This window comes from Saimiri boliviensis, chromosome 14, assembly GCF_048565385.1.
Source record: "Saimiri boliviensis isolate mSaiBol1 chromosome 14, mSaiBol1.pri, whole genome shotgun sequence".
NCBI lineage: Eukaryota > Metazoa > Chordata > Mammalia > Primates > Cebidae > Saimiri > Saimiri boliviensis.
The window spans coordinates 15,529,926-15,550,446 of record NC_133462.1 but is presented as its reverse complement, the minus strand read 5'-3'; the positions used below and the strand labels follow the sequence as shown (position 1 = coordinate 15,550,446).

Here is a 20,521-nt window from a genome sequence, read left to right as displayed (position 1 = left end):
TGTCATTCAAAGCCCCCATCACACGAACCCAACATACTTCCTTGATCCACATGGAAGGACTTGATCCACATTTGACTTTCTCATGTCCAAATACGTTCCAATTCTTTGACTCCTTCACATAACATGTATACCTGCCTGTTCACCACCTAAGTTGTTCTTCATCCTAAGACTTAGCTCTGTCCCTGTCTCTTCACTGAAGTCTATATGGTTATTTCTGTTAGAAGCAGTCATCCTTTGTTTCTGGAAGGTAAAACGGTATGGACTGAAACATCAGCTTTAGATGCAGAAATATGTGGGTCTGAATCCTGGTTCCACCTTTCATCAATTCTGAGATAAAAGACAAGTTAATTGGTGTCTTGGGACAGAGGGATAATAGTGCCAACTTAAAGGATCATTGTGAGCATCCGATGAGGTGCAAACATAAAGGTCTCCAGCACGTAACAGATTCTTTTCCTCTTCATTTTTATTGCTTAGTGGTTCCCAAAGATAATACGGGTGATGCAAAGGCTTTTACGAAAATTCTCTGCAGAGCCTTTTCAAAATTCTTGTGGCTGGTCGTTACAGATGAGAGACGCTCTTGAACTGGACTGAATGTTTGGGACTTTAAAAAATTAAATCGAGATTTGTTTTTCCTGGAACACAACTCAGTAAACAAGTGGATAGAAAAATATAACCCAATAGAGAAGGAAGGGTGGGACAGTGGTTTCACACAGCAACCTGTCTTCTCAGGAAAAGGCCGTGATGCCTTCTGAATCCACCTGTTTGCTCTCAGTTGTGACCCCTGCACAGCATCTCCCTAACCCATTCCCTGCCCAGGTGATGCGTGCATAGGTAAGTCAGATTTCCGTGAGTCAGACACTTCTCCCTTTTCATCTCCCCCACCCCTACTACTGTGTGCTCTGGTCTGGCCCCAGCTCCTCGGCCACTAGTATTGGTCTGAGAAAGCAAGGTCGGCAGGGGCAGTTGAGAGGAAAGTCAGAGGCCACCAAGCATGCAAGGAAGGAGAGGCTGTCATTGTCATTGCTCAAAGCCACCCACTCTGGGTGTGTTTTATGACCGTTTCTGGGTTTGGAATCTTCTCCCCTTTGTGACCATTCCGGGGACTCGCCCTCCTTCTATTTCCTTCTCATTACGTTTTCTGACCTCAGTGCACCATCTTTATAGCCAGAGACTGGCTGTGTAAACAGTTGACAATTCAGTAAAAGTTACTTTTTGTGAGGACTGAGAACCTGGCCCACTGTGTGTTATTCCAGAAGGCTGGGAGTTCCTAGAAGTGAGATTTTAGGCAGGGCCATGCCGTTGTGAGTGTGGTGTTAGGGAGCAGGTGTGTAAGTGAAGATTGAGACAGAAAACAAAATGCTGGTTGTTCATCAAATCCTGAAAGTAGAGGGGACAAAACTTATTCTGGAAGGTGGATGTCATTCAGGAGAACTTGGAAGCCCCAGGGTGTCCTCTGCACATTCGTTTGTGGAAAATGAGGTTAAATTATGGAGTTGGATGACACTCACTACGTTACTTCACGTCTCTGCCTTTGTTTTCTAAATCTGTAAAAACAGGGATGGGGACAGTCAGGATTTTTTGTGGGGACTGTAGCTACCTGAAAACCCCTTAGGATAGTGCCTGCTGCACAGTGAGTGCTACATCAGAGTGAGCTCTTATAATTATGGAAATAGGCAAAGGTGCCAGCCGGGACATCAGCGTGGGGAGGTATTTTCCAGTGAGTGCCCTTGCAGGCAGCTGGAGATGAAGATGGTGAAGGGGGCTTAACTTCCACGGTGGAGGGATTGGCGAGCAGTCCTGAGAAGGAAGTCAGAAGCCAACAGGCATGGAAAGAGGCAGGTGGAGCTGTCATTGCTCAAAGGACACACACTCTGGGTGTGTTTTATTGGCTGTTACTGGATTTGGAATCTTCTCCCCTCTGTGACCATTCCAGGGACTCACCCTTTTCATATGTTTCTGGATTTGGAATCTTGAGCAATCTTCATGATGTACAACATTCTGTGAAAATATCTTTACCCAACAGCAGGAATAGCCAGAGTGGGTGTGGCTTCTGTCACAATTATTGTCTCCTAGGAGTCCAGGAATGCGCCTTAGGGTTGAATGGTTTTGCTGAAAGCCAAGCCTGGAAACGGGCTTCAAGGACGCCTTGAGAATCGCATTCATGTTGCCAGTGGAAAACATTCGTCTCTTTCAAGGAAAGCAGTCATTTTAATAAAGAAATCCCATCTTACGGTCTGGATCAGTATTTTTTGCCTCTGTACTATCCTTATTTATACATTGTGAAGAGAAAGACCGAAAAAGAGTGACATAAGGAAGTACATGTATGAATTAGCAGGGCAGAATTGGGACCAGCACGTGTACATTCAGGGGAAGCATGCATACGTTATGTGAACATAAAAAGGACTTCTTGTTTGAAACAGACTTCTCTGTGAAAATATCCACTGGGAGGCTGAGGCGGGCAGATCACGAGGTCAAGAGATGGAGACTATCCTGGCCAAGATGGTGGAACCCTGTCTCTACTAAAAATACAAAAAATAGCCAATAGCGGCAGCTCATGCCCGTAGTCCCAGCTACTCTAGAGGCTGAGGCAGAGGAATCGCTTGAACCCGAGAGGTGGAGGTTGCAGTGAGCCAAGATCGCACCACTGCACTACAGCCCGGCAACAGAGCAAGCTTCCATCAAAAAAACAAAACAAAACAAAACACAAAAACCTGCCTTGAGTGGATAGAAGACCACATGACAAGAACATCCCAGCAGAATCATGAGACAATGGGTAGTGTGGCTTCTTTGCTAAATAGTAGGTTAAACTGAGTAGGTCACTGAAGAGAAAGAAGGTGAAGGAGAAGATGGGTGAGGGTGAGAGAATGTGGGATGGCGAAAGGAAAAGACTGAAAGGAAGGTTTACTGAGACCTCATCGGGTAGCAGGCTCTGTGTCTAATGCCTTCCACATATTAATGCACCCATTCAGTTTTATTTTCAGATGCATCCCAGCTACTCAGGAGGCTGAGGCAGGAGAATTGCCTGAACCCAGGAGGCGGAGGTTGCGGTGAGCCGAGATCGCGCCATTGCACTCAGCCTGGGTAACAAGAGCAAAACTCCGTCTCAAAAAAAAAAAAAAAAAAAAAAAAAAGAGTGACCCTTGTGCTGCAGATGAGAAGAGGCTGAAAGGGGTGAAGTGAGTGGTCCAGGTCATCCAGCCAGTTCATCGCAGAGCTCGTGTGTTTCACCTTGAAGTTTGTGCTCTTCTCTGTGATTCAGACAGGAAAGTGAGACACAGAAGGAAGGCAAAGCAATTTTTTGTTGTGGGTGAGATTGACAAAAGGTACCTGTATTAGGCAGAATAGGCGTCCTGAAAATACCCACATCCTAATCTCTGGACCCTGTGCATGTTACTTTATCTGGAAAAAAAAATAATAATAATAAGACATTGCAAATGAGATGAAGTTAAGGATCTTGAGACAGGGGGTTATTCTGGATAATCTGGGTGGGCTCAGTGTCACCAGAAGGGTCCTTGTAAGGAAAAGAAGGAGGCAGGAGGGTCAGGGTGAGTATGATGCAGGCTGAGAGACTCCACTGGCCATTGCTGGCTGTGAACATGTATCAAAAGACAAAATTACAACAAACACAGTTATAGATCCAATTGGCTTTTATTTGTGATTCACAAACCATGGCAGCTTCCATTTCACAAAATATAGTGATAGCTCCCACTGAGCAATACAATCGTAGAACAGTGGGTTAATGGGAATCCAGGAGCAGAAGAATAGAAATAAATTGATTGCTTGATTTCAGAATACTTCATATTACTTTTCTCGAAGAGTTAAAGCAGAAAGGACTTTCCTACTATGCTGACTCGGATAGACTGGACTCTCCTGTTTTTAGGAAAAATTTGTCTCTTCTGGGATCTACCTACTTCCTCAATGTTTCAGTGTATACAGCATTTAGCATGAAACTAAACACCTACAAATGGAGCCCCATTCTGGAGTCACTAGGCTCTCACCTAGATGAGACTTTGACAAAATATAAGGCATTAATACTGCTGTCAGTTACCATCATTTTGGACTTCCCTCATTCATAGGTTATGACACATAACCTATGTCACACATTTCTTTGAGTTTTTGTCATTTCAGCCAAAGAAAGTATCTGACATTTGATGGATGGCTGCATGCAAACATTTAAAGCATTTAGAGAATACAGCACACCAGGGTAAATAATATTATGACAATCAGGAGGGATAACACCAAGGGTTTGGAGTATGAACCATAGGCAGGGTCCCCATGAACAAAACCAAAAAGAATGAGCCACATGAAGAGCCTACCCATTTTAACCCAAGGAGCATGTTTGTTAATTTTTGCAACTGAGTCTCTATAAAATCCACTATATTTATCTATGTGCAACCAGAAGTGTCAACAACTGCACAAACGCCTCCCTGTGCAGCTAGCAGGGAGCAAATCCATTATCTAGCATCCCACGGCTGGGTTAAATTAAAACAGGGAATGAGAACAGGTGAGTCTAAGGTCTAACTCTAAAAGGGACCACGGTACATTTGAACAAACAGTTGTATTAGGGATGGTTGTGAAAGCTAGCCATTGGATGGAATAAAGGATCCCTTAGGTCATGTAAAGATTTGGGTTTGATATGATGACGTGACAGATCCAACACTCTGTCAAATTACAGGCACAAGCCACTGACTGTGAAATCCTAGTTATGGCATCATCCTGCCAAATTAAAGAGGCAGGCATGAGCAGGAAGAAATTGAGCAGAATAAGAACCTCATCATGGTGGGGAGTCTGGTTCTGACATCCTGGGAAAAGCTGTCCGCAGCATGAAGTCTTCAACTTCTGTCCCGGTTGGTAGTTTGAGTCTCTCTTGTTACAGTGTTGAACATTTTGGGGAGCTCTGAGTGAGCCACATCTCAGGCACCAGGGTTTTCCCTTGAAATTTACATTGAGTTGTCCACCTCCAGCTTACAGGTCTTCAGGAAGAGAGCAGGTCTTGTACTTAGTGATTCCACAGGAGAAAATAGCATTGAAGGAACAAGAATTCAGGGTCCAGTCCAGCCTACAGGCGGACAATAAAAAGTTAAAAACAGCATACAGGGCTACCGTTTGATAACTGTTGTATTATGTTTTTTTCTTCTGAACATAATTTTTCTCTGTCTCTCCCTGTTTGTACCGAAGTTAATCAGAGTAATACTAATTTGTTTACAAAATAGGTAGAATCTCATCAAACGTGGCCTGATTATTTACATAAGAAGTACAGCAAGAATAGCAATTGACCACACAGGATCTTTTCAAGTGTGCTTTGCTGGAAGGTTTGATAAGGAATCTCAGACAAACTTTTATTTTTATTTATTTTTATTTTTTTATTTTTTTTTGAGACAGAGTTTCGCTCTTGTTACCCAGGCTGGAGTGCCATGGCGTGATCTCGGCTCACCGCGACCTCCGCCTCCTGGGTTCAGGCAATTCTCCTGCCTCAGCCTCCTGAGTAGCTGGGATTACAGGCATGCGCCACCATGCCCAGCTAATTCAGATAAACTTTTAAAAGCTTCTCAGCACTAGGAAGCCAAACCAAGGCTGACTTCAGACTTTGCCTGCAGTACCTATGGGTTTATTCTATGTATATTTCCAAATATGACATCCCAGCCAAAGCCTCGGTAATATAAGCAATATTTTGAAATGTGTCCTGTTAAAAACAGAGCAGATTCTTAAATGAACTTATGCAAATAACTACTTCCATAACAATGTAAATAACCATGAATTGTTGCCCAATTCTGGATGAAAAATGTAGGGGGAAAAATGAATGTTTCAATTTTTGTTCACAAGTTGTACTTTACCAAATTTCTGTAAGCTATGGATAGCTTAAAAGAAAGCGTTTGTTTAATCTGGAAAACAAAACATTTAAAGAATCAGCAAAACTTCAACTAAAAATTCATTGAAAACATTATCCTTGGCCAGGTGCAGTGGCTCAGGCCTGTAATCCTAGCACTTTGGGAGGCTGAGGTGGGTAGATCACCTGAGGTCAGGAGTTCGAGAACAGCCTGGCCAACATGGTGAAACTCTGTCTCTATTAAAAATACACAAATTAGCTGGGCGTGGTGGCACATGCCTGTAGTCCCAGCTACTCGAGAGGCTGAGGCAGGAGAATCGCTTGAACACAGGAGGAGGAGGTTGCAGTGAGCTGAGATCATGCCACTGCACACCTGGGAGACAAGAGGGAGACTTTGTCTCAAAACATTGAAAATAAAAAAATTATCCTCATTAGTTCATTTAGTCCCATGAAATTACTTTTTTGTTCTGCTTGATCTTCGTTGGCAGTTTCACGAAGCTCTCTCTTCATTAAAATTTTGGAAATTCTTAGACAGCCCAATTGTATGATTCTAAAGTTACCAGAAACCTGTATTCAAGACAACTTGTCAGAGTCTTATCCATAAATCTCCTTGAAAAAGCAGCAGTTTTGGACTGTAACTATTTCCAAATGCTTTTAGAGCAGAATCAAATTATTTTGAGAAGAATCAACTATTTGTGAATGACAAAGACTTAAAATGGCTATGGTTAAAGATCCGATGAGACTTCAGATTTGATAAATTTGATGACAATGATACCATTCACAAGGAAATTTGGTTATTTCTGTGGCATATAACACTGTGAGTGATAAAATATTAATTTCTAAAAATCTCATATAATTTTTGAAACATTCATGTCAGTAACATACCCACAAATACAGCTTAGAGAAGGTCTGGCATCACTTACCATTTGACAGTGTTTTCCATATAATTTAACATATCAAATAAGGTGAATTTTCATTTAGCTTCTGTTTCTTAGCTGGATTACTGAGTTCAGGAAATAGCCCATTAACAAATGTGGCCAAGAATGTATAAGCTTACGTATGTTGAAAAAGTTCCCCAGGTAATTTTGATACACACTCGTAGCTAAAAACCATTGATATACACCCAAGTCCTACTTATCAGAGCAGGGGTTCTGCATCCTGGATGCACACGGTAGCATGAGGGAGGCTTAAATAACAATGCCTGGGTCCCACTCTAGACCATTAAATCAAAATGTATGAGTACAGCCTGGGAATCAGTTGTTCTTTTAAAAAATTTCCCAGGAATTCCAATGTGTATCCATATTTCCCATTAGATTTCTCTTTTTTCCCTCATGGAATTTATCTTTTTCTATTTTGGTATTACAATTATTTTCCATGTCTTATTTTTTGGAGACAGGGTCTTGCTGTGTTGCCCAGGTTGGAGTGCAAAGGCACAATCATAGCTCACTGCAGCCTCGAACTCCTGGGCTCAAAGGATCCTCCCACTTCAGCTTCCCAAAGCACTGAGATGACAGTTGTGAGCTGATGCACCTGGCCCTTTGTCTTATCTTCTGTCTTAGGCTTTCTGTTCCCTGGAGTAGGCTTTCTGTTCCCTTAGGCTTTCTGTTCCCTGCCTTCTTCAGTTCTGTATCTTTCATGAACACATGAATTGGTTATCAGAAAAAGATTCTCAGCCATGCTTAGGTTGTGTCCTGGGTCTCAGGCTCACATGCTAATGCCACAGTCTTTGTCCTCCACAAGGGCAGAGGTTGCTTGTGATGAAGGGTGTGGGTAACTCCACGGTGCAGATGGCGGAGGAAGGTTACCTTGTTTTTTTTTTGTTTTTTTTTTTTTGTTGTTGTTGTTTTTTGAGACGGAGTTTCGCTCTTGTTACCCAGGCTGGAGTGCAATGGCGCCATCTCAGCTCACCGCAACCTCCGCCTCCTGGGCTCAGGCAATTCTCCTGCCTCAGCCTCCTGAGTAGCTGGGATTACAGGCACGCGCCACCACTCCCAGCTAGTTTTTTGTATTTTTAGTAGAGACGGGGTTTCACTATGTTGACCAGGATGGTCTCGATCTCTCGACCTCGTGATCCACCCGCCTCGGCCTCCCAAAGTGCTGGGATTACAGGCTTGAGCCACCGCACCCGGCTGTTACCTTGTTTTTAGGCATAACATTGGAACTAAGAACTCTATGTGTACATGGGGTGGAGGGGCAGGGATGTATAGGAAGACAGATCTAATTAGGATGGAGAAATTACACTCAGGAGTAGTGGGAATGGAAGTAAAAAGCATTAGTGAAGAGAAGAAATGTGAACCTATCTAATAGGCTACAGTAGGCCCCTGCGGGTTCTTGAGAAGGTGAGTGAACTTGATTTCAGGGAGGTAATGAGGCAGCCACATGCAAGGAAGCCTTCAAAGACTGCAGACAAGGAATCAAGCGGGACTTCGAGCAGTTGTTGAGGTTTGTGGGAATGGAGAGAACAATACGGGTGAGAGACGTTTTAAAATGGACCAAGAGACTTTCACAATGTATTGAACTGTGGAAACAAGTGAGCAGAGGCTGACAGTAGTCATGTCTAAGACACATCTGGGGAAGGAGCATGAAGAGTAGGGAGGAAGAGACATGCAGGAATTCATGTGAGAAGCAGGAGTTTAGGGGCAGGAGGGGGAGATCCAGGCCCAGACGCAGGTGAAGAAGTCCTTTCCCTCTCCCGAGCATGGTGGTCAGCTCTGCAGGAAACAGAACAAGAGGGAAGGCCACCATACTTACCAGTCCTCCTGAAATGCAGAAACTACACCAGGGCTGCTATCAGAGCCACCCCAGCCAGCACTCCAGTCATGATGCTGGCAGTGGTCCCAGCTGAGACAACAGGACTGTCTGGTACTGGAAAAAAAAAAAAAAAAAAAAAAGAGCGAGAGAGGAGTGAAGGGGATGTGATTTTACAGTGGGGTGCCCCAGGTACCAGCTCTCAGCATGAAGTAGTCTCTACTTGTTCCTTCAAGGAATGCATTCATTTTGCAGGAAGGTTCACATGTTTTCTCTCTCACTGTGTTTCTAGTTGGCGATCGGTCTTCTGTCAATCCCATCCTGGCCTTTCTGCACTCAGCTATTTCTGAAGGCTTTGAAATTTTAGAAAGACCGATTGCTGTTCTGTGTCTCATTAGAACTTTCTATCTTTTCATGGTTGCATCTTTTTCTCAGTGTCTCAGTGGAGGGAGACATAAATACGAGTCTGTGGGGTCTCTATGACTGGGACTTGATTGACAGAAGGCCCAGGCTGGAGCCTTCCGTGTTTACTAAGCCCTTTGTACACAGAACTCGCTTCTCATGGGCTCCCAGCAGGGGAATGAAATCTCAGTTCTGGGAGACTCTGCTTCTCTCTTATGGGTGAGGACTCCCCATCAGCCTTGTGGGAAATCTGAGAACCGCCTTGCGATCTGAAACTCTCTCCTGTTTCTCCTTCTCAGGAATCAGATCTGCATCATGGTCTGCTTTTCCTCCTGGTTGTTTTCCCCAATAATTATCTTGCACCTCTAACCCCATCTCGGCTGCATCTCAGTGGATAAAAACTAACATACCCGGCTTGATTCTTTGCACTTTTTTTCTCTCTCCCATTTTTAGCCAGTAACCATGTCCTGGTGGGTTTTCATTTGGGGCTTAGCTCTCACCAGTCAACTCGGGCTGACAGTTAATGCTGTGTTAGCTACTGTACATGCTTTTCTGGTATCTCATTTGATCCATACAATAACCCTGTTGGGTAGACATGATTTCCATTTTACAGATGAAATGACAGAGGCTTAGAGTGGTGAAAAAACTTACCCAAAGTCGTATGATTAGTGAGAAATAGATCTAGGATACGACTCTAGGACTGCCTGACTTCAACCTAATGATAACAGTAGTAATAACAGCAGCTAACATTTGTGAAGTTTTCCTCTGTGTGTAGCATTTTGCTGAAGGCTTAATCAAATATTACATTAAATCTTTAAACCAATAGTATGAAACAGGCACTCGCATTGCAATTCCATTCCCTTCATTTCCTGGTGATGAGAATTATTATGATTTTCAGTTGAAGAGTTGAAGGCTCAGAGAAGTTAAGAATGTTGTGTGAGAAATTTAAAATGGTAAATACATTAAAAATAAAGAGAGACCTCAAATCAACAACCTAGCTTTACCACTTCAGGATATAGAAAAAAACAACCTCAAACCACAGATAGTGCATGAAGGAAATAATAAGGATGAGAGTTTAAATAAATAAAATGGAAAATAGAAAAACAAGAGAAGGAATCAATGAAACCAAAAGTTGGTTCTTCAGAAAAGATCAACAAAATCGGCATTTACTAGATTGACTAAGAAAAAGAGAATATTCAAATTACTAAAATCAGAAATGAAAATGGCGGTACGGTGGCTCACACCTTTAATCCCAGTACCTTGGGAGACTCAAGTAGGAGGATTGCTTGAGGTCAGGAGGTCGAGACCAGCCTAGGCAACATAGGGAGACACAGTCTCTACAAAATTTCTTTAAAAAACGATCCAGGCGTGATGGCACATGTCGCATTCCCAGCTTCTCAAGAGGCTGAGGGAGGAGGATCACTTAAGCCTGGGAGGTTGAGGCTGCAGTAAACTATATGATGGCACCACTGCACTCTAGCTTGGACTGGGCTGCAGAGCGAGCTCCTATCTATTAAAAAAAAAGGAAAAGAAAATGGAGACATTGCTACCAATTCTACCAATTCTACAGAGATATTAAAGATTACAAGAGTGCTATGAATGATTGTATGCCAACAAGTTGTTGAATAACCTAGATGAAATGGACAAATTTTTGGAAACTTTTAACAGATCGATAATTAGATAGAACAAATAAAAGCATCTGACAAAATAGAATGTTCTTTCATAATAAAAACATTCTATGAATGGAAGGAAACCACCTTAATATAATAAAGGCAACATGTGAAAAGCCCAAAACTAACATGATACTCAACGGAGAAAGACTGAACGCTTTCCCTGTAAGACCAGGACAGAGATGCCTGCTTTTGCCACATTTACTCAGCATGGTATTAGAAGCCCTAGCCAGAGAAACTGGAAAGAAAAAAGAAGACATCCAAATTGGAAAGAAGAAGTAAAATGATCTCTGTTCTCAGATATCGTGAACTTATATGTAGAAAACCCTAAAGATTTAAAAAACCTGTTTGAATCAATAAATAAGTTCAGGAACGTTGTAGGATACAAAATCAACACACAAACATCCGTTGTGTTTCTACACGTTAACAACGAACAATCTAAAAGAAATTAGGAAAAAATTCCCAATTCACATTAACATTAAATAGTATAAAATATTTAGAAATAAGTTTAAAAGGAGGTGAGGCCGGGCGCAGTGGCTCAAGCCTGTAATCCCAGCACTTTGGGAGGCCGAGGTGGGTGGATCACGAGGTCAAGAGATCAAGACCATCCTGGTCAACATGGTGAAACCCTGTCTCTACTAAAGAAAATACAAAAAAAAAAAAAAAAAAAAATTAGCTGGGCATGGTGGCGCGTGCCTGTAATCCCAGCTAATCAGGAGGCTGAGGCAGGAGAATTGCCTGAACCCAGGAGGCGGAGGTTGCGGTGAGCCGAGATCGCACCATTGCACTCCAGCCTGGGTAACAAGAGCAAAACTCCGTCTCAAAAAAAAAAAAGGAGGTGAAAAGATTATACCTTGAAGACTGTAAGACATGGCTGGAAGAAATTAAAGATGACATGAATAAATGGAAAGACATTTTGTTTTCATGGATGGGAAGACAGTTGCTAGGAGGACAGCACTAGCCACACTGAGCTGCAGGTTCAATGCAATTTCTACCAGAGTCCCAGTGACAGTTTTTGCAGAAATAGAAAACCTATTTTAAAATCCATATGGCATCTCAGGACTGTAAAAGCCAAACAACCTGGAAAATAAAGAATGAAGCTGGAGGACTCACACTTCCTGACTTCAGCATTTACTGTAAAGCCACAGTAATCGATATACAGGGTGGTCCTGGCCTAAAGGAAGATACTGAAGCCCATGACATAGAATAGAGAGCCCAGAAAGAGATGCTTGAATATATGGCCAAATGCTTTTTGATAAGAGTTCCAAGACCATTTAGAGGGGAAAGGACAGTCTTTTCAACAAATGATATGGGGAGAAAGCTGGATGTCCATGCATAAGAACCAGTTGAATCTTTACCTGACACTGTACATGAAAATTAACCTCAAATGGATCAAAGACTTAAACACAGGAGTGAAAAGTATAAAACTCTGAGAAGAAAACATAGGGAAAAGTTTTATGACATTGAATTTCATAGTGATTTCTTGCGTATAACAACAAAAGCATGGGTAACAAAAGAAACGGATAAGCTAGACTTCATGAAAACTGAAGACTTTTATATATCAAAGAACGTTCTTGAGAAAGTGAAAACACAACCTATGAAATGGGAAAAATATTTGCAAATCATATATATGATAGAGGATTAATTTCCAAAATATATGAAGAACTATAAATCAACAACCACAAAAATCCAAAAACCCAATTAAAAGAATGGACAAAGGACTGAAAGAGAGATTTCTCCATGAAAGATACACAAATCGCCGACAAGCATATGCAAAGATGCTGAATACCATGAAGACTTAGGGATATGCAAATCAAAACCACAGGGATACTCCACCCCACACACATTAGGATGGCTTTGATAAAGAAAGAACACAGAGTAATACGTGTTTGTGTTTCCAAGGAGGTGGAAAAATGGGAACTCCAGTGCATTGCTGATAGAAATGCGAAATATTGGCTACTGTGGAAAATGGTATGCTGGTTCCTCAAAAAATTAAAGAATTAACATTTGATCCACCAATTCCTTTTTCTGGACATACACCCAAAATAATCGAAGGCAGCAATTTGAACAGATATTTGTACACTGATGTTCACAGCAGCGTTCCTCACAAGAGCCAAAGAGTGGAAACAACTGAAAAGTCCATTGAAAGATAAATGGAGAGGAAACTGAGGTCTGTCTATACAACGGAATGTTATTCCATCTTAACAAGGAATAAGATTGTGATACATGGTGCAAAATGGATGACTCTTGAAGACATTCTCCTGAGTGAAATAAGCCAGACACAAAGGGACAAGCGTGATGTAATTCCATTTATATAAGATGATTAGAATAGTTGACTACCTGGAGACAGAACGTAGAATGGAAGTTCCCAGGAGTTAGGGGGAGAAGGAGTGAGAGTTACTGTACATTATTGTGTACAGAGGCTTAGTATGGTCAGATGAAAAAGTTCTGGAAATGAATAGTGTGATGGTTACACAAGAGTATAAATATACTTGACTTCTTTTTCTTTTTTTTCTTTTTTGAGACGGAGTCTCAGTTGTCACCCAGGCTGAAATGCAGTGGTGCCATCTCAGGTTACTGCAACCTCCGCCTCCCAAGTTCAAGTGATTCTCCTGCCTTAGCCTCCTGAGTAGCTGGGATTACAGACGCCCACCACCATGCCCAATTAATTATTTTCATTTTGTGTTTTTAGTAGAGACAGGGTTTCACCATGTCGATCAGGCTGGTCTCAAACTCCTGACCTCAGGTTATCCATCCGTCTCAGCCTGCCAAAGTGCTGGGATTACAGGCGTGAGCCATCACACCCGGCAATATACTTGATTTATATTTATGCTGTGTCACTGAACTGTACACTTAGAAGTGGTTAATGTGAAGTTTTAAGACAGATAGATACAGTGGCCGGTAGTCTTACCCTCTCTATAAATCCACACTTTTTGGAACTGCATCCCATGCAGAGCCACCACGGCCGAATCCCCCCATTTCTCCAAGTATGTGTCGCTCGCTGTCCTCTGTGCTGTGTCCTGTGTGCTGTGCCCACAGCCTCATACAGCCAGTGACTTCAGGGCCAGGACACAGCTCAGGAGTCTGTCCGAGGCTCCCTCTCTTCCCATTTCCCTGAAATCTTACCCGGGGGAGGCTCTGCTGTGGAATGGCAGCTCGATTTAGCCAGACTTAGAACAGGCCACCTGGACACCTTCTCTACACGCCCCAGTCCCACCCCAAGTGGAGTCAGGCAGAACCAGTCACTGGGGGAGCTGGTGCCGAGCAGGGAGCAGAGTCTGAGCTGCTCTTCCCTCATCCAAGGGGCTTCCTCCTCTCGTTTGGGGAAAAAAGTGTGAGCTTGTTTCAAAGCCTCCTTATTCCTTGTAGCTCACAAAGTAGGTTAAACAAACAAACAAACAAACAAAAACAAAAAACAAAAACACAAAGAGGCGACAAAAAGGGACGTATTGATGACCAAAAGACCATTTAAGGACCCTTCCTGCTTTCCCCTCTGTGAAGCGCCTTCCACTACATGGGTCTTTGGGGCTGAGGGAGACCCCTACCCACATTCCAGGCTGGATCCATAATCATCCACGAGAAATGACTGAAGCAAGAGGAGGAGGGTCTGCAGAGACAGAGTGAGAGGGCTCAGGGGCAGAGTTTGAGATCTGCTTGTACCCAAGGGACACAGGCTGGAAACGAAGATTTTTTTCAACCCTTCCTTAACACCACAGAGACTCCACCTCAAAACATGATGCCGTGCACCATGGACCGTGATCATCTTGACTGCGGTCCTCTGGGGCCAGTGGCCCAGCAGGTACAGGACACGCTATTCTTTGCAGCGCTTTCGGGATGAAGAGCTCCTGCATGTGCTGCAGAAGCTTTCCATCACTCAGCCAAAAAGACCGTGCAGGTGGGTTAGAAGCTACACGGCTAAAGAGCCTGATGTTTGCTCCTAACTTGTAATATGTGTCTGGGGTAGAAATGGTGGGGGTGTCCAAGCCACCTGGAGCAAAGAGAATAAAGCCATAGGTAAGGGAAGCGGAAGCTCCTGGTCTGTGGAAGGGCTGCCGTGTCCCTCTTACCCAAGTCACCACCCTGAAGTCCCAACCAAACCCCGGCTGTGTTTACTGAGCTGGAGCCTGAGACATTCACCTGTTTCTCCCTTCGCAAGCTACGGACCCTGAGCCTCCCAGGATGGAAGCAGCTCCTCCTCTCACATTCCTGGTCCAGGCTGGAGCTGCCCAGGTTTGCCTGGGGCAGGAAGTCATGGGCAGCCTGGGTGTCTGGGGTTAAGGGTCTGTGTACTTAGACCTTAGAGGGACTGAGATGCCTGACCTCAGGCTGGGTGGATTTGGGCTGGCAACCTGGGCCACAGAGGTAGGGAAGATACTCACAGCGGACATTCAGGGTGACTGGGTCACTGTGGCTGGCACTCACTAGGTTCTGTATTTCACACTCATAGGGTCCTGTGTCATTCCTTGTGACACTAAGTAGAATGAGGGTCCTGTTGTCACTGGAGAGCACCAGCCTGGAACTGACCGGGAGGCTCTGATTGTTCACCCACCACAGGTAGGTTGTGTCCTGAGTCTCAGGTTCACAGGTTAAAGCCACAACATCCTTGTTCTCAACGGGGTTGAAGTTGTTGCTGGTGATGTAGGGCTTGGGTGGCACCGCTGTGCAGAAAACAGAGAGAAGATTGCCCTGTGTGGCACCTGTGATTCCTCCACAGGCATCTTTCAATCAGAGTTGGCATCTCCCACCTCTAAGCCCATCCAAGTCCTTAAAAGCCCAGAGCAGGTGTGTGTGTCACAAGACAGGTACACAATGACCTGAGGGCTCAGAGACCCTGAGGCCGCCCGCTTTGTCTTAGAGAAGCACAGACTTTTCCAAGTGTGAATTGTGCAGCAGTGTTGGGTCATGGACAGACCTGGGACCATGAGTCAGAGCCCCTGGTGCCTCTCCTGGTCCTTTCCTGATGTCTGCCTGCCTGGTCCTTTGAGGTCCTCACCTGGAATGTGCAGGAGCTGAGTTCCTTCCAGCTGAACAGTCCCTACGCCACCCAGCCGAGGGGTGTTTTCTCCGAGTTTTTGTTTTTGTTTTTTCAAGGATATCCTAGAGATGGGTGATGATAACAATGGGTGTTTGAGCAGACACAGCAGAGGAGACCAGGAAAAAGTCTAGAAGTGAGGTTAGTACTCAGACTGCAGGACCCCCAGGTGGGTCAGCTCTGCCCAGCTGTTTGATGGTGACTAATGAGCTGGTGATCACCAGGAAAGTGCAGCAGAGTCCGAAAGAAGACACAGAAAGGGTGAGTGAGACAGGCAGGTGCTGGCCGCAGATCTGAGGATGCTCAGTGACAAAACGAGAAGAATGAAGGCAAATTACGAGAAGAGACATGTGTTATACTGGGAAATTTACAGCCAGGCATGGTGGCTCAAGCCTGTAACCCCAACACTTTGGGAGGCCGGGGCGGGTAGATCACCTAAGGTCAGAAGTTCAAGACCAGCCTGACCAACACGGTGAAACCCTGTGTCTACTAAAAATGCAAAAATTAGCTGGGCATGGTGGTGCATGCCTATAATACCAGCTACTCGGGAGGCTGAGGCAGGAGACTCGCCTGAACCCAGGAGGCAGAGGTTGCAGTGAGCCGAGATCACACCATTGTAGTGATCACACATCCAGGCTGGGCAACAAAATCGAAACTCCGTCTCAGAAAAAAAAAAAAAAAAAAAAGAAAGAACGTTTATAAAGAGCTCCCTGTTGCTAGCTCCTGTGCACAGTCAGCAAAACGGAGGAAAGCCCAGCACAGGCATGAGAAATGCTTTCTCCATTTTCTCTCGACCTAAGGAAACACACCTAGAGTTTGACCAAATCCATCCAAACTAGGTAGAGTCTAAGCAAGACGCCAGTGGCTGGTGCATCTCCCTGTTTGAGGGACCACACCTGATGACAATGGCATCATCATGAGGATGCAGGTGTATGAGTAACGGGCAGCAAACCCATCAGACAGCACCCGCCTGGCCAGCTGCACGTGGAGGAGGTCCTGGGAATGACTGGAGGATGTGAGCCCCACACCCGGGAGGGGATGGGGTTGTGAGTCAAATGGGTGAAGTGAGCCCATGGGCTTTGGGGACTGCAGACCTGTCATTCTGCCTCTGACCCCCTGGTGAGTCAGTGTAGAGAGTGGATGGAGGAGTCGCTCATCCCTGTCCTGTGGCCTGTTCCACATGTCGGCCTCACTGAGGGAAAGAGCCCTGGATGGGGACACAGTGGAAGCTCGTTCTCCTGGTGACCTGGGGACATAGGCTTATGATGGAGCCTGGCAGGAGCAGCTGCTCCGGCTGATTTCTCTGCCTTTCCTATTGCCTGGGAGGTGGGCCTGGCCACAGTGTGAGCGCGAACGGACAGGTCAGCCTTGTTACAGGGAATGTCTGGGGAAGGCCTAAGGGTGGAGGGAGCTGTGCAGGGCAGGGCATCCCAGCTAGAATGAAGGGGGAGGAAGATGAAGGACATGGAGGAGCAGAGAGAGCCAGAGATACCCACGGCATGACTGGAGAACCTGAGCCCACAGCAAGACGAGGAGAGAGTTGTAGTAAAATGGGTGAAATATACCCATGGGCTGGGGACTGCACATCTGTCCTGCCTCTGGGCCCCTGGTGAGTCAGTGTAGAGAGCAGATAGAGGAGCGGTTTGTCCCTGTCCCATGTCCAAGCATTTACACACTCATGAGACTCAACACCTGGGTGGCTTCTTTTTTTTTTTTTTTTTTTTAAGAGCCAGGTATCTTGCTATGTTGCCCAGGCTGGTCTTGAACTCCTGGGCTCAATACACCCTTCTGCCTCAGTCTCCCACTGGGGTGGCTTTAGGGGCAGGAGATAAGAGGGGTGGAACAGGGGTATCTCAGCCCCTTGGAGGAACAGGGAACAGGTGAGGCCAGGACCTCCTAGGATCCTGCATCAGCTTCCAGTCTCTGAAGAGATTATGGATCATTCATTCCTTCGTTCATTCCCTGCCTCCTTCATGAGAACTGCCGAGCAAGTGTTTGTCTCAGGTGGGGTCCTGGCTTGTACAGGGTGTATAGTCTCTGGCTTGCCTTGTTGTCTGTGAATTCACCTTAAAATAATCACAGTAACCTGGCCTAGAGCCCTGTGTAGAAGAGCGGCATCTGATTGCCTCCACGAGTGGGTGATTTGGGCCTGATTCCTGGTGTACAAGGAGCTTACAGCAGAATTGTTCTTCCTCTCTTTCTGCCCCTGAAGACACTGACCCCCCTCCCAGGACCTCTCAAGTTCCTCATCCAGGGGGCTGAGGTCCTAGTAATCCTGTCCATCTGTCCTCTCCTGGGGCTGAGTCTCAGGTGAAGAATGAGGCTCTGTGCTTGCCCAGATGAGGCCCTGGGGGCTGGGCCCTGGCTGGTGACCAGCTCCCTGAGCCATGGTCCTCAAACAGCTTAAATCCTTGCTCCTAGTCAGTTCAGCCAGGAGGCCACAACCCAGCCCTGGGACAGGTTCCTTAGGGTCACCTGGAGTCAGGGGCCCTGGGACAGGTTCCTTAGGGTCACCTGGAGTCAGGGGCCCTGGGACAGGGGTCTGGGGCTGGTGCTTCCAGGGCTGAGCTTCTCTCTGAGGATGCCAGGGGACCCCTCAGGCCAGGCCCTGACCCAGTTCTCCAGGGTCTTTTTCATGGGAAGGGCACAGAATCCTGGCTGAGATCAACGTCCCCCTGCGGAGTTCCCGTCATCAGACTGTCCTTCCTCTGCCGCGAGTGTCTGCAGGGTCTGGATGCAGGAAGGGGATTCTGATCTGTGGAAGTTTGTCTCCCCTGTGTGTGTCCTTCACTAAATGCCCAAACCCCAACACAGGACAAAATGTAGACGGGGACACAGGCACAACCCAGGCCTGACAGCCCCGTGTGTGCTGAGTACACCTGACCCCCAGCACCCAGAAGTCACGGAGGAATCACTCACCCTGCACGTCGAATCGGCCAAGTACTTCTTCACTCGTAAGATTTGTGTCTATGACCTGTAGGGTGTAGCTTCCTGTGTCATTGGGGGTGATGCTCTGGATCAGCAGGGATCCATTGGGGTACGGTGTCTCTCGATTGCTGTATGCGGGCCCTGGTGGAGATTCTTGAGAACTTGCTACATTATATCCTATAATTCGATAGTTGGCGTCCACCCTTTCTCCTTTGTACCAGTTGTAGCCAATAAGATCTTGGGACATGTTATGGACAAGCAGAAGAACCTCCTTCCCCTCTGCAACAATGGGTGGCACAGCTTCAATGCTGGGCTGGGCAGTGGTGGGCACGTTCCAGAAGGTGAAAAGTGAGGCTAGGAGGGGGAGAGAGCATCAGTCAATATTGGTACCTGTGTATTGGGGTGGAAAGATGGAGCCCTGGGTTCCAAACAGGTCTCTCCACCCACTCCCATCTTGAGAGAGAGACTGTGTGTGTGTGTGTGTGTGTGTGTGTGTGTGCGCACGCGCCCCTCCCATTCCTTCAGCAGCTCTGACCTTCTAATTTCTCTATTTGGAATCCTCTTCTCCAGGGGTCTGCCCAGCTCCCTCTGCACTGCAGGACCTGCTCACATCAGGGCATCCCTAGGAGACCCCTCCCCTGACACCTCCTCCGGAGACCCTGGGTCTTCCCTTTCTGACCTTTCCCTGCTCTGTTCCTTCCAGGGCTCTTGTCAACACCTGACCTCACACTCTAGATCTCTTTGCGTGTCTGCCTTCCTCCCCATGAGAGCATGAGCTCCATGAGGGCAGGGACTTGTGTGATCTTGGTTGCAGCCCAGTGCCTGGGACCTTCTGGGAACTCCTGCGGATGAGCTCATGAGAGTTCCCACGGCCCTCCACATCCTGGGGTTTATTTGCCAATATCTGAAGTTGGTGGCTAGGGATAATGTCTTATGCCCTGGTTATGTTTTTATTTGAAATGTCATGTAATATAGTTATTATTATCATGTTTCAAAATGTAGCAGCTAGTGCTCATTAGCCAGGAAAAGAGAGCATGTGAGATTTTCTTGACCTTTTCCAATTCCAGTTCACTGTGATTTTCCTGTTCTGGTTTCCTGTTCCTCTCTCATGTCCTCTCCCACATTCAAGCTTCAACAAGTCCCTTTGTCCCCTCTCAGAGCCCCGTCCTCCCAAGGAGACCCCAGCCAGTCTCTCTGGCCCTCCTCTCACCTGGTCCCAGGGAGTCCCCCCCTCACCTGTGAGCAAGAGCCCCTGCCAGGGGATGCTCGTTCTGCAGGGATGGGCTGAGGCGGGGCCCATGGTCTCTGCTGCCTGCTTGTCCTCTGTGCAGGGGAGCTTGGGCTCCAAGAATGCTCTAGTCAGGGCTGCTGTGACTCTCGGCTCTGCTGTCCTTCCTCCTCTGTGCTGAGCCTCCTCCCAGGGCAGGAGCACTTTCCAGGGTCACATGGTCCAGGGTGTGGTCTCTGCTCAGGAGTCCTCTGTCCCCTCCCCTCTCATTTCTGCCTCTTTTGTCCCTCCTCCTCTTCCCCTTCTGCCTATATTCAGTTCCCCAGACAAAGCTTTGAGAAGCAAGGCTGATGGATCCCTGTCTCCTGGGAGGACAACCTGCCTTTCCCAGCGCTGACCTATGCTGTGTTCTGGCCTTAGGTCTGTCACGCCAGGGCAATGACTTACCTTGTGACAGAGAAACCCAGCTGGGCATGGGGTTTCTGCTGGGATGATGCCAGTGCTCCTGTGCCCACACAGAACAGGCCCTGACTGTGGTGGTCACCTGGAAGTGATGTGCTTCTGTTGTGTGGCCGCCACGCATTTAGCCAGCATTCCCATTGAGGATGTGTTGTATGTCAGACACTGGGCTGGGCTCCGGGATTCCACACAGAGCAGGACGGACGTAGGCCCTACACTCACGGAGT

At 46.2% G+C, this 20,521-nt stretch overlaps 1 protein-coding gene across 1 annotated transcript; it reads right to left on the bottom strand.

Moving 5' to 3' along the window:
- Positions 1-3,629: 3,629 nt before the first annotated feature.
- Positions 3,630-20,033, bottom strand: CEACAM7 (CEA cell adhesion molecule 7). The gene is made up of 5 exons (XM_010331061.3): positions 19,844-20,033; positions 18,599-18,961; positions 15,027-15,305; positions 8,579-8,692; positions 3,630-5,059 (listed from the first exon to the last, which is right to left on the bottom strand). Exons 1-4 carry the CDS (start codon positions 19,905-19,907, stop codon positions 8,601-8,603), a joined length of 798 nt encoding a protein of 265 aa, XP_010329363.1. The 5' UTR covers positions 19,908-20,033; the 3' UTR covers positions 3,630-5,059; positions 8,579-8,600.
- Positions 20,034-20,521: the final 488 nt, after the last annotated feature.